The 14193-nt window shown below is 40.6% G+C and overlaps 2 protein-coding genes across 2 annotated transcripts; both read left to right on the plus strand.

The window, feature by feature from the left end:
* Positions 1-6829: 6829 nt before the first annotated feature.
* Positions 6830-7225, plus strand: LOC137407769 (zinc finger CCHC domain-containing protein 13-like). Its single transcript, XM_068094151.1, has one exon. The coding sequence runs from the start codon at positions 6830-6832 to the stop codon at positions 7223-7225; it is 396 nt and encodes a 131-aa protein (XP_067950252.1).
* A 444-nt stretch (positions 7226-7669) lies between these two features.
* Positions 7670-8029, plus strand: LOC137407770 (uncharacterized). Its single transcript, XM_068094152.1, has one exon. The coding sequence runs from the start codon at positions 7670-7672 to the stop codon at positions 8027-8029; it is 360 nt and encodes a 119-aa protein (XP_067950253.1).
* The last annotated feature ends 6164 nt before the right edge of the window (positions 8030-14193 follow it).

Below are 14193 nucleotides of genomic sequence, written 5' to 3' on the forward strand. Positions count from 1 at the left end.
TTGTATGCCCAAAGGGATGATTTTGGAAAAATTATTTACATTGTAGAAGCGCATACTGTATAATTATGCTTTTCATACATTTTATAGATGAAACTAGTTTTTTACTATGCTTCTGATACTTCTTGATCAATATTCACATTTAAAAAAAGTTGTCACGCACCATTGTATAAAATAATTCTCAATGCAGTGTTTACAATGAAGTGATAGGTTCTAAAATGGAGCTATCCACTACCGACCACAAGTGTAGATAACTTTGATTATCTTAAATAGCTTGCGCTTGTATACTATAATTGTCAAAGTGATTCTTTCAGCTTACGTAGCCTCTTACCTATGAAAAACGCCTTATACTCACTAGCTACAGGGCAAACTGAATGGAATGCTATGCTTTGGATAATTCCCGCAGTAAACCAGAAGACATTTGCAATACTAATTTTGTGTTTAATGTAAAATCTATCAGGCTAATGAATGTGAAACAATGCAATTCTGCTGCCAGAATGGAAAAGAAAGAAAACGGGCAAAACTCAATTTGAGAGAAATATGCTCCTTTCTGCATCCCGAATCGAATCTGCCAATAAAACGTAGACATTTTAGTTTTAAAAGAAAACATTAATATGGCGCACCATGAAAAAGCTCTGCATATCGGTTTCAAAAAGTTTACATTTATCCTTGTCAATTGTTAGTCATTTTTTTTTCTAAATTTGAAAATGCTTGTTGGAATAAAGAGGGTGGAGCCTATTCACGACATATGAATGAGAAAACAGTGATTGGCTGAGTTGGTAAGTCTGTATGTCAATTAAAGGAACCAACCTCTCTACACACATGCCCTGCATAGAGGTATCTGAACGTAGAAACGCTACATAGAAGTATATAAACCTTTGTCAGTGAAAGCCTCAAGTATAGAAGTACTACCTGTGCTACCCGGTGTTGCCTGTGTAATAAAAATCAGCTTTCAAACAATGAGAAGTAATGAGAGTTGCCTGTCCCACTTGCTATTAGCCTGATACATTGCCAATGGAAAATTTGATTACGCTAAATAATAGGAGCCAACAGCTTTTCGTGACGTTATTCTATGGCCCCACGTCGTACGCAAAGCCGTTGGGTATTTACTCTTATATAGCGGCATATATCAGCTGATGAAGAAATTGTTTTCTGTGGCCTAAATGGTACGGTGCTGGACTTGCAAACTGGTGGGTCCGAGATCGAATCTTCGTCGGTATGGATTCTCTAATCCAAGATTTTAAGATCTATAGCAGGAATGTGTACAGATATATGACAGAAAACAGACGACGTGCTTTGAGAAATATATATAGGTAAACGGGGTGAAGTCACACTCTAGAAATTACACATATTTTCTTAACTTCAGAGTAAAGAGGTTAGACAAATAAATTGAAAGTGGTTTAATGTGTTGTTTTGTTGAATATGATTTGAAACTTTTGTTTACAGATTTGTTTTGTAGCTAAATTTTTCATTAAATCAGCCTCTGTATTTTTAGAAAAAAAGATTTGTAACAAAAGAAAGAAAAATGATAAAGAAAAGTGAATGGCAAAAGTTCAAGTTTTGAATTATTTTGTTTAGTTTCGTTGTTCCCTAACTAGTATTTATTTGGTAATACAATTATACATACCTTTTCATATTCACTACAGTTTTAATAGTTTGAAGGGGATCCCCTCTTACCTTATCTAAGATTTTTTGCACTTAGTTGTTACTTTTTCATTCTGCCTCATGAATAACCTGTTTATTCGGTTGAACGCCCTTGTTTCTTATCGTGTTTGTTGTATAATCGAGCTGGTGGGCCGCGGGCTACGCTAATGCCCGAGGTCATGGTAGTTACAGGTAGTTACGAGAGGTCACGGGAAGTACGAGAGGTTACGGGAAGTATGAGAGGTTACGGGAAGTACGAGAGGTTACGGGAGTATAAAGGCGTGGGGAGATAGAGCGAGCTTTCTTCTTTGCATCAACCGCATGTGAGTACACACGTTTATATAACATGGCGCAGTTGACGAAGCTCTGATTTTTTTTCTTGTTTTGTTATCATTAGCGATAATTTTTCTGGTTGCGGGGTAAGTTAAAACGGTTGAATAGACCCTTTCACGGGCGTGCAGGTGAGGTAACGTGAGGTAGGGAGGGTAGTATTGTGAGGTGAAGTAGCGGTGTTGGTGAGGTGTAATTATTTATTACATAGTCGGAGGTGGGAGTTACACTAATTATACGAGTGGGGTAGAGTGTATTTGTGGCGAGGGAGATATTGTATTGGGTAGAGATGGAGAGTGGGTTTCCAAAGCTGGTGTTTGGAGAGCACGGTGATGGGTCGTGGGAGAGATTCATAGAGGAGATGAATTTATGTATTGAGAGTGCTGTTGAGAGAAGAGGTTACGAAGGTGAAGGTGGCGATAGACGCCCTATTATGAGAGGGAGAGCTAGGTTAGTGCCACTATTGAGAGCTATTGGGCACAGTGGTAGAGAAGTATTGAGGGGTGCAGGGTTTGACGTAGATGGCGTAAATTCTACTTATGAAGGGGCAGTGGAGGTTTTACAGGATTATTATGGTAGACAGGAGAGTATGTTCGTAAAGGGGCATAAGTTCCTTACGGCTAGGCAGACACTTGGGGAAAGTGATAGAGAGTTTTTACAACGGGTAGAGAGTTTGAGCAGATATGCAGAGGTGACTAACGATAATGATAGGGTAAGGTTTGCCCTTATTGTGGCGGTTAACGGGTTGAGAGATAGAGAAGTAAGCAGAGAGTTAATGAAGAATGCCAATCTTACTTGGGCATTATTGCAGGAGGCATTGAGGGCTCGTGAAATGGCCAACAGCTCTGATAGATTTTTGAGAGGTGAGGGTAGAAGTACAGATTTAAAGAGTGAGGTTAAGAGAGAAGTAGCAAAGGTATCAGAGTTTGATAGCCGAGTGCAGTACAGGAGTAAGGATAGAGATAGAAGTTATGATTCAGCAGGTAGATCTTCCCCTAGGGGTAGCCCTAGGAGTAGTAGAGAGTATTATGGTAGTGAAGAGCAAGGTACTAGTAGATATGGGACAAGAAGCAGGGAGTATCACAAGGACAGTGACAGTAGAAAGTATAGAGATAATAGCAGGGAGAGGCATGTCTCTAGATATAGAGCAGGCAGTAGAGAAGGCAGTGAAGGTAGAGTATGCTACAATTGCAAACGTAGTGGGCATGAGATGAGGAGTTGTCCCTCCATTAAATGTTTTTGTTGTGGACAGCGAGGACATGTATCCCGTTATTGTAGGGATAGGAGAGAAGTAGGTTATGACGGGCGAGGTAGTAGTAGGAGGTCAGGAGGTAGTCGAGATAATAGCTACGAGCGGTATGGTAGCAGGGACAGTAGTGGGGAGAGGTACAGGGGCCGAGAAAGCCCCCGCGAAATTAGAGGCAAATTTGGCAGGTACAGGGACAACAGTATGGATAGGTTTGAGGGGGAGAAGTATAAGGAGAGGTACCAAGATGGTAGTAAGGGCAGAAGTGTTAGGTTCTCTGGTTCTAGGGATAAGTATGAGGATGACAGTTGACTAGGAAGGAGATTTGTAGAGGTTTTGAAGGTCAATGGGAAGAACATTGAATTTACGTTTGATACTGGGGCAGAGGTGTCGACTGTAACCGAGGGGACGGCCAAAAGGCTGAACCTACGGTTAGAGGAGCCATCTACTGTCTTGGCGGGAATAGATGGTCGTAAGCTAAGAGTAGTCGGTAAAGCAGGTGTTCAGTTGGAAAGTAAATATAGATTTATGGAGACAGAGGTATACGTGATGAAGGGATCTAGGACAAACTTGTTGGGTATAACCGAGTTGAGGCAGCTGAATTTGTTGGCTGTAGTCAACGCGGTGAGCAACAGCGAGTTTGACCCAGTAAAGGAGTTCGGGGAAGTTTTTAAAGGTCTAGGCACTATGCCAGGTATCTTTAAGATTAAGTTGAAGGAAGGTATAGAGCCAGTGAGGCTGTACTCGCCTCGGCCTATAGCAGCAGGTTTAAGGGAACAGGCTAAGCAGGAGTTAGATGACATGTTGGAAAAGAAAGTGATTGAGCAGGTTGAAGAACCTACTGAGTGGTGCTCAGGGCTAACTATAGCGCCTAAGGCAGGAGGGAAGATAAGGATGTGTGTTGATTTAACTGGACTGAACAGATCTGTCAAGCGAGAGGTTTACCCTTTGCCTAAGATTTCAGATCTGCTCAGTGAGTTGTCTAAGGGGACGATGTTTTCGAAGTTAGATGCGAATTCGGGATTTTGGCAAGTTCAGGTGGAGGAGGGATCAAAGTCATTGACGACCTTTATCACCCCTTGGGGTAGATATAGGTTCAATCGAATGCCGTTTGGTATCTCCTCAGCTCCTGAATTTTTCCAGAGAGCAATGGAAAAAGTTATTGGGAGCATGAAGGGAGTAGTATGCTTAATGGACGATGTCCTAGTATATGGAAGGGATGCGGATGAGCATTGGTCAAGGTTGAGGGAAGTGCTAGGAAAAATCAGGCGTTCAGGCATGACGTTAAGGAAGGATAAGTGCGAGTTTGGAAAAAGTGAAATTAAGTTTCTGGGCCATTTGGTTAGTGCGGCTGGCATTAAGCCAGACCCATGTAAAGTAGAGGCAGTTCTAGGCTTGAAGTCGCCGGTTAATAAAACTGAGGCTAGGAGGTTTACAGGGATGGTAAATTATTTGAGTAAGTTCAGTAGCGAGTTGGCAGAGTTGTGTACGCCTATATATAAGGTGTCAGGGAGTAGATCACAGTGGTATTGGGGTCCAGATCAGGAACAGGCTTTCGAGAAGGTTAAGCTAGCCTTGTCTAAAGCACCCGTTTTGTGTGCCTTTGATATGAGTAGGAGGCATAGGGTGTTTGCAGATGCCAGTAGAAACGCAGTAGGGGCAGTATTGCTACAATTGACGGAAGGTAATGTGTGGCAGCCAGTGGAGTATCCGTCGAGAAAAATGTCTGAGGCAGAGGAAAGGTATGCGATGATAGAGAAGGAGGCATTGGCAATTACATGGGCATGTGAGAAGTTTGACTACTATCTAGTAGGCAGAAAGTTTGAGGTTGAGACTGACCATAAGCCACTTATTTCACTGCTAGGTGAGAAGGACTTGTCAGCCTTACCAGTCAGGGTTCAGAGGTTTAAAATGAGGTTAATGAGGTATGACTACACAATATTTCATACACCCGGGGAGCAAATGTATTTGGCCGACTCTTTGAGCCGACCTAATGGCAAGTTGGACAGCGAAAATGAAATGGGTAGGAGTGAGGATGTAGATACAGCCGTAGTTAGCAGTGTGACTACTGACAATTTTACGGACAGTTTAACGATGGAATTAAGGTCGGAAATGTTGATAGATGATGAGGCTGCTGAATGTTTAAAATTTGTTACGGAAGGTTGGCCGAGAGGTGGCAAAAGGTTGGGCAGTGAGCTTCTAAAGCTTTATAGTGCAAGGGAATGGCTTACTGTACGGGATGGTTTACTCTTCTTTAGAGACAGGGTATACATACCTAGGTCTATGAGAAGGTTGTATCTAGAGAAGTGTCATGTTGGGCATCAGGGAATTGATAAATGTCGTCGGAGAGCTAGGGGCCACTTCTGGTGGCCAAGAGTTAGCGTAGATATCTATGAGTTCATAGGGCAATGTGATACCTGTATCATCCATGGGACAGTCAAGCACCAACCCATGGTTGAATATGAGTTGCCAACAAAGCCTTGGGAAGTACTCGGTAGTGATGTGTTTGTATTAGATGGCAAGTTATATTTGTTGATAGTTGATTACTATTCCAGGTGGATTGAGGCACTGCACATCAACGCTCAAACATCTAGGGAGGTAATAGCGGTTATGAAGAAAGTGTTTGCTAGATTCGGTATTCCTAGCATTCTGCGGTCAGATAACGGGCCTTGTTATGATAGTCAAGAGTTTAGAAAGTTTGCAGATTTGTACGGTATCAGGGTAATTACTAGTAGCCCTCGATATCCGCAGAGTAATGGTTTGGCAGAAAGTGCAGTTTAAACAGTGAAAAGTTTGTGGAGAAAAGAGCGGGATAAGGAGATGGCATTGTTAGTGTATAGAACAACCCCTTTGTCAACTGGGTACTCGCCCGGAGAACTAATGTTTGGCAGAGCGGTTAAATCGAATTTGGGTGTGAGCAGTAAAGGGGAAGTAGATTACGAGGAGTTCGAAAGTAGAGAAAGGGAAAGGAAGTTGAAATTGAAAAGTAGTTGGGATATCCAGCATAGGGTATCAAAATTGCCGGAATTAGAGCCAGGACAGGTTGTCTACGTGAAAGCGCCTACTGACACAGGAGCAGCAGGTACGGTGGTAAGGAGAGACAGTACACCAGAGAGTTATTGGATACGTGTTGGTTCGGGTGAGATCAGGAGAAATAGGAAACATCTTTTTCCTCTTAATAACAATCTCTCCTGGGGTTCTTCTAATGATACTAACACCGGTAGTCAGGGTGCTAACCATAACATCCCTAATGATTTCTGTGAGTTGTTTGAGGATAGTGAGGAAGGTGAAACGCAGTACTGGGTAGACAACCAGCCTAGGCCTGGTGTAGGCGGGGAGAGAATAGGTGGTTTAAATGATGAATCGGAGGAACCACCCGGTGCCACGGTTGGAAGTGGCCTAGCCAGTGGGGATCCCGATGTGAGTAGTCGAGATACCCGAACCTCGCAGGGTACTAGAGAAGGGGCAATAGCCAAAAGCACTGTTACAAGGAGTGGTCGGGTCAGTAAACCCCGGCTAGATAAAGATAGTTTTTACTATTAACCGTTGTTAAAAGATGGTTGCCATGTTGCAGATTGTTGTAAAGAAATTCCATCGAAACTACAATCACAAATGGCAAGCAGTTCAGGTGGCGAGGCTAGTGGTGGCGGACGACCGGAGAAGGATTGCAGTGAGGAGAGAGTGGGGGAGAGGAAGGACGGTAGTGAGGCTAAGAAGCCTGTAGTATATGGCAGTAGCGGTAAGATTTGGTGTATGATATGTAGAGTTAAACGGGATCACTTGGCGGTAAATTGCCCTGGTAATGCTTGCAGGAGGTGCGGGAGAAGTGGACACTTGCAGAAGGACTGCAAGGTACCCATCTGCCAGTGGTGTGGGGAGACCGGGCACGCTGTTAGTGGATGCCCCCGTCGAGGTACAGGTGGTCCAGTGAGCACGGAGGCAGGGAAAAGGAAGGGCAGTGAGGAAGTACCAGCGCCTCAGAGGAAGGTGAGTGAGGAGTTATGCTGAGGTGAGTGGCGGTGCTAGGCAAGTTGCTGCACCAGTACCCATTATGAGGAAGGTGAGCTCTTTTTTAGCAGACGTGACCAGTGATGGGATGATGGACATGGAAGGTTGCCGGAAGAGGATCGCTAGTATTGAGCGAGAGGAGGCGGAGGTACGTAGAAAGTTCGAGACAGAGTTGGTCAGACTGGCTGCCGAGCGCAGGGCAGCGGTCAATGAGTTTGAGAATGCAGAGGCATTCAGGGCGGCCATTGAGCAGTTGGCCAAAGTTCAGAGGAGGATTGCGGGTGGTAGGCTTGCACCGGAGGAGGGTCAGGCCGAGGTGAATAGGTCTGGGCCTATACCAATTCCCAGCTCTGTGGCGCCACCCCCTGAGCAGCCGATTACGGCCCAGGGGAGACTTCCCACAGGATGCCTGTTGGGCCCGTCTCCACAGGGGAGAGCGTGGTCATGACGGAAGGGGCGGAATCTGAGGCTGAGGAGTCGTTATCGGCCCAACTACCAGTTTCCGAGCCAGTTGAGAGTAGTGTTGGAGATGTTGGTGGAAGTAGTGTTGGTTGTGACAGAGGTCACGGTGGTGGTGACAGAGGTCACGGTGGTGGTGACGGAGGTCACGGTGGTGGTGACGGAGGTCACGGTGGTGGTGACGGAGGTCACGGTGGTGGAGATGGAGGTCACGGTGGGGGTGACGGAGGTGGTGAAGGAGGTGGAGGAGATCAGGAGAGTAGTGCGGCCGAGTACGACAGCAGCCCCGGGTTGCTCGGGAGTGATGGTACGCAGGAGGTGTCGATGGAGGAAGACCTGGGTTAAAGCGTAAGGTAAACTTCACCAGCAAGGTGAGTTGATGAATGAGTCCCAATGTATTTCTGGAAGGTTAGTGGCCCATACAAAAAAGAAAAGAAAAAGGGCATGTTGTATAATCGAGCTGGTGGGCCGCGGGCTACGCTAATGCTCGAGGTCATGGTAGTTACAGGTAGTTACGAGAGGTCACGGGAAGTACGAGAGGTTACGGGAAGTACGAGAGGTTACGGGAAGTACGAGAGGTTACGGGAGTATAAAGGCGTGGGGAGATTGAGCGAGCTTTCTTCTTTGCATCAACCGCATGTGAGTACACACGTTTATATAACAGTGTTACTTTTAAACTGTTAAACAATTACTTGTTTTGCTCCAGCAACATTGTATAATTGTATGTATTGTATAATGGGAATGTATTGTGAAAGTTTGTGTTTCATCCTCCTTTTATATCTTTTAAACAAATAAGTTATCCTCGAATAAATACTCATTCACTGTTTATCTATTTAATGGCTTGCGATCTATTATCTAACTAATATAACTATACAAATACCAGTTAATATAATTCACCTTGGCACTCAAATGCCTCATAGTGAAGGTGAGAGGAACCTTGTTGAGACAAAGTGTTCCAGTTGACAACATTTCCTTGATCCCTGCATCTCAACATCTTGATCTCCTCGTCACTCATAGCATAGTCCCACATATTGACCCAAGCAATCTTTCCTACCGCAAGTTGATCTATGTCCAGAGATCCGACTGTTAACACAAAATCAGGTAGTAAATCCTATCTCTAACTACAGTAGAAATAGCCTGTTTAAACAAACCCACATAACTAGGTGGATTAATCAAACCGATGAGCGATGCTCTCAAGAGAACAAGCCAGATGGCAGGCAATTCATGTTTAGCTTTCTAATTTTTGGTGGCTACCATTTTTGTAGCAATTACAAATTATGAAAATATAAAAAGGTTTACGTTCATTCCTGCTCACCATTTTATATCTAACAGCACTGTCAAACCTCAACTAACCTCAACTGAACATAGAAATTTCCTAAATTACAGTTCACCTTCAGGATACAATTTTAATTCCTTTCTGGTTTGGTATTGTAAGGTAAAAAATTATATGGAGGAGTACGGAAACCGTTGTAATTATATAATGAAAACATCCCTTGGTGAAAAACATCACACTTTTGTACAAGTGCTGTACATATTAAAACTCAGTAAGAAAATAGGATAACTTTAGTAGCTACATTTACCTACATTAACTTTAGTATATTTAGTGTTTTTATTGGTTATGATCTGCTTTAAAATGTAACATGGCAATGTGGTATTTGCAGTACGTACCATGGAGAGTTCTTACCTTCAAGACAGACGCACGTATAACATAAACATTGAATTTACTTTAAATAAGTTTAGCTTACTAAACAGACACCTGCAGCTAAGTCTTAGTATGTATTTTTTAAACTATTTTACTGATTTCTACTTTTTATCATTATTATTTTATTACCTATTAGTTTCTCGCTTCATTTTCAATATAATTTCAGACGATCTCATTAAAGTCTTTCCGAACCTATATTGGCAAAAAATCGTGAGTGATCAGTTTTTTAATGAAAGGGATTTTTGTTAGCAAGTTAAGGGATGTTTTCTGACCACTGGTCATCTAATTGAAGAGATTACAACTCCAACTTTGCTACTGGTTTTAAAAGGAAAATGTTACTGTTTTACACCCAAGAATTGCTGAACTGAACAAATCAATCATTGTGTCTCTTTCAGGCGCTACAAAACTATTTTCAGCAAACAGAATTTTGACGTCTTTGCTATTTTGATGTACGTACGTAATAAGCACACTGATTGCCAAATTTGAACTCGGGTGAAAATTTAGTTGAATTTGTATGGTGAAATAAAATTTGTATTGTGAGGTAAAAAACCCATGCTGCGCCTCTTGAAAAGGTGAAAAAAATTGTATATTAGGGTAATCGCAATGGGTTGGGTTCAAATAATGGGTTCAAAAAGACATTTAATGCCACATCTCAAGCAATCTTTAATGAGCGATGTTTAAAGCTTTTTTAAGAGTAGAACATTGTAAGGGAGAATGAAGAATGTAATAAAAGTTACATAACAAACGTAATGGGAGTAAAAATACCTCGATAATCTACATTAGTATAAATGCTATGAGTAAGTTTTGTCACAACTCGTTGTGTTTGTAAACATGATCTCTACTTCTGAAACTACATTTCACCAAACCCTATACTTCTGTCTGTATGTCTCCAGAGTAAGAAGCAATAAACACCTTATTTCGATGACTAACATTTTATTATTCGACGAAATTAAGTATATGAATGATTAATATGAACATTGACAGTTTTAACACCAGGAAGCAATTATCAAGACATATCAACTGTATATACAAACCTGTATATCAACATATACATGTTTGACTGTATTTAAATATTAAAACTTTAAAAGTGATCGTTTACTTTTAATGGTATGCATTTTAATTCTTGTTTTGTTTGAACTGTTTCTTGAAGGTCAAAGATCAATCATCTGACAATCTAAAAAACTAAAAAATTTCATCAACATAGCATCTTACAGTGGGCATCTTGCTCTTGCATGAGTATCAAAGCTCCTCCTGCAGCGATTGTGCATATAGGGATTTCTGCCTGGGCATACAGTTCAAGGCCAACAGGTGTTTGTCCGTCTGTGAACCACTGAAGAAAAATTTAATTCTTATTGTAAATGTTTCTGTGAACATGTTGGTTTAGCATAGTTTATGAAACTAGTTTAATGGTATTTCACCGCACTTCAGTTACAGTAGGATGGAACTCAGTATCTATGAGAGTTAATGAGAAGTTGTAGACACTGAATAAGATCAAAATTCAACTCCTGCCTAAACTTCTACTTACACGCCGTACTCTACTCAACATATTCCTACTTGGCAGTCTATGTCCTACCTACTGTTATACTAGTATATATTCTACCTACTACTACACTAGTCTATATACTCTACCTACTGTTATATTAGTCTATACTCTACCTACTGTTAAACTACTCTATACTCTACCTACTGCTATACTAGTCTATACTCTACCTACTGTTATACTAGTCTATACTCTACCTACTGTTATACTACTCTATACTCTACCTACTGATATACTAGTCTATAATCTACCTGTTTTTTAAATAGTCTATACTCTACCTACTGTTATACTACTCTATACTCTCCCTACTGCTACACTAGTCCATACTCTACCTACTGTTAAACTAGTGCATATTCTATCTACTGCTATACTAATCTATAATCTACCTACTGTTAAACTAGTGTATACTCTACCTGCTGTTATACTAGTCTATGATCTACCTACTGATATACTATTCTATAATCTACCTGCTGTTATCCCGGTTTATACTTCACATTGCAAACTGGTTTTTATTAAAGCAGTAACAAATCTTTCTACAAAGTTACCCCACCTACTAAAGTAGGATGGGATAACTTTCTTTAGATTTCAGATTGGAGTTAAAAGGTCTTCTCATCTTTTAAAAAATTAGTGAGCTTTATAATCGGTCCATATTGTCTCACTGTATATGATAACATTTTTCGAGTAAAAAATGTTGCCAATTTCCATAGTTTTTTTAATTCAACATGGTGCTAAGCTCATATTTTGAGAGAAACTAGCCCATAACTAGTAGAAGTTGTTGAAAATGTACCATGACAACCATTAATTTTATTTTAGCCCATGCTACTGATATGAAACTGAAGTATTAAAGATACTAAATTTTCTATTGCAGAATATACTAAAAGGTTTAGCATTCCATTATAAATCATTGTGTATCATCTATACTGTGAAAATGATGCTTCTTTATATTTAGTATGGCTGATTGCTGAGTTGAACAGCAGTAAGCAGATTAATGTTGCCTGTAGATAACACCGTGTAATTGAAAGAATTAATTTAGAGAGTAATAACTAGACTGAGTCATTTTAATTTTGGTATCGTTGAGGTGGTAACGACACGTTACCTGAACTTAAGCTATTGAACTTCTCATGTCTCAACCAAAGCAACTAAAATGTGTAAATATTTGGTACAAGTAAAAAAACAGAGAAGTTAGTTTGCTCTTATTGGTGCATTATGAAACCTGATTGCATCAAATTTTGCAAAAGTCTTATGCAACTATTGTATCTGCAAACAATAACTTTTTTAAAAATAATAAAGTCAAGAATAATAAATTTTTCTACGAAGTGCAAGCTTCATGTGCTCGTTCTAGTACCATATTGCTATAAAGCCATTAGGCTGTCGACTTTTGAGCCTTCATTGCATTGCCTGCTTTTCTACATTATATAGCGAAAGTAAAAGATAGAAAGGCAAAGACAAAGGTAAGTTTATTTTTTTGACACAGAGGTCAGTTACAGCTGAATGGAAAATATCTGTGCTTACCTTAAAGTACTCCCCACTCATCATCGTAAAACAATGCTTATGCCAACCACTAAACAATTTACTAAAATTGCCAACATTAGCATTCTCAGGGTAGTAGAATTCATCATCGCAGTTGATGAAGAATTTCTCAGAAAATCCAAAAAGGTAATCGTTGTCATATTCTACAAACAACATAAAACAATATAGATTTTAATATATATATCTCTGACAAACTTTGAGATATACAGTGAAACTCGGATAACTCAAACTTCAAGGGACCGAGCAAAAGTGTTCGAGTTATTAGAGCGTTCAAGTTATCAGGACAGTCATAAGTGCACGTATTTATCAGTAGATACATGTACATATACAAACTATATATAAATCAAAAGCATAGATTGCTTGTTGCAAGTTAAAGGGTCTCTCGTGTGAAGTTTTAAATATTTTTAATCAGAAAGTATAGATATTTTTCTATCACTTGAGATTTGTTTGTTGCTTTAGGTGATGTGACTGCCAGGACGTTCTCAGATTAAAATTGGCAAAACTTGATCGCGGTTAAAACGCTCAGAAAAACTACATACGTATTTTTCTACCGAGCGTTTTAACCAAGATCAGTTTTGCAGTAAGTCAGTTATTACAAAACTGCTTTCCTATTAAAAACCCATTATCAATTTTGCGGATTTAACTTTAAATTTATCCGAATTTCACCTCGCTTTTCTTGCTTTCGGAGGGCTAACGCTAAGCGGATGTTTGGTAAAATTTGATTTTTGCAAACCTTTAGAAAATATTTTGCCGATGTTGGTGATAACGAGGCCTAAGAGCTACTAAAAGTCGATGTTTATCTCTATGGCTTGGAATAAAGTGATATTCTAAAGCGATAGTAACAACCGTCTCGGTAGCCGTTTGGCAAAAACTGTTCGAGTTAACAGAGTTTCGGTCGAGTTATCTAAAGCCATTTAGCATTGCGTGGGCACGGACCAAACAAATACGTTGAGTTAACTGTGTTTTCGAGTTATCCGAGGGCGAGTTATCCAAGTTTCACTTTATATATCTCAAAGTTTGTCATCTGTCGTTGTTCGATGTCTGTCCGACTTTAGCGATTAAAATCTAGAAATGAAAAATGTGACTCATATCGAACTTGAACTCACAAAGATTGCAATCGCAAGCCGTAGATACAAGCACTCAACCACAAGGCTAAGCCATCCTTCTCATGCCCATCGTTTTGCTATATTCACTATGTTTCCATGACTCGCATAATCCGTATGATTCACATAATTCGAACGATCCGCAAGTTGAGTTACTTAGCAATTGAGCGTTTCAATGAACACCTGGCGATGCGGATTTAACACCAGTACTTGACCCCATAGGTCAAGTATTAGCCTAATTAATGACTCTATAAATAGCTAAGCAGTCTTGTCACGCTTAGCTTAGTAGCGATCGTTCGTAACGTTGGCGCATTGAGACTGCTGAAATCGAAATAAAAACGACTGAAGCGTGAAAATGTTTTTAATGTAATAGCCAACGATAATCTAATGCGCATCAATCGCAAGTACCGTTTCCATGATTCGCAAACACGATGGATTCGATAAAGTTTTGCGGATCGCAAAACTCGCTTAGCTTGCGAATTTATGCGGATAGCTTGCGGATTTATGCCGTTTCCATGACGCGGATAACTTGCGGATTGGCTCTAATTTGCGAATTATGCGGGTCATGGAAACGCAGTGATAGTTACTCTATACCCTTTTCCTTACATGTAATATAGTGTGATGGAAACGTTAT

This window comes from Watersipora subatra, chromosome 11 (genome assembly GCF_963576615.1).
Source record: "Watersipora subatra chromosome 11, tzWatSuba1.1, whole genome shotgun sequence".
Taxonomy (NCBI): Eukaryota; Metazoa; Bryozoa; class Gymnolaemata; order Cheilostomatida; family Watersiporidae; genus Watersipora; species Watersipora subatra.

What these genes read in the sequence shown, in the direction of transcription:
- LOC137407769 (XM_068094151.1), top strand. Translation starts at nt 6,830, where the DNA reads ATGGCAAGCAGTTCAGGTGGCGAGGCTAGTGGTGGCGGACGACCGGAG.
- LOC137407770 (XM_068094152.1), top strand. Translation starts at nt 7,670, where the DNA reads ATGACGGAAGGGGCGGAATCTGAGGCTGAGGAGTCGTTATCGGCCCAA.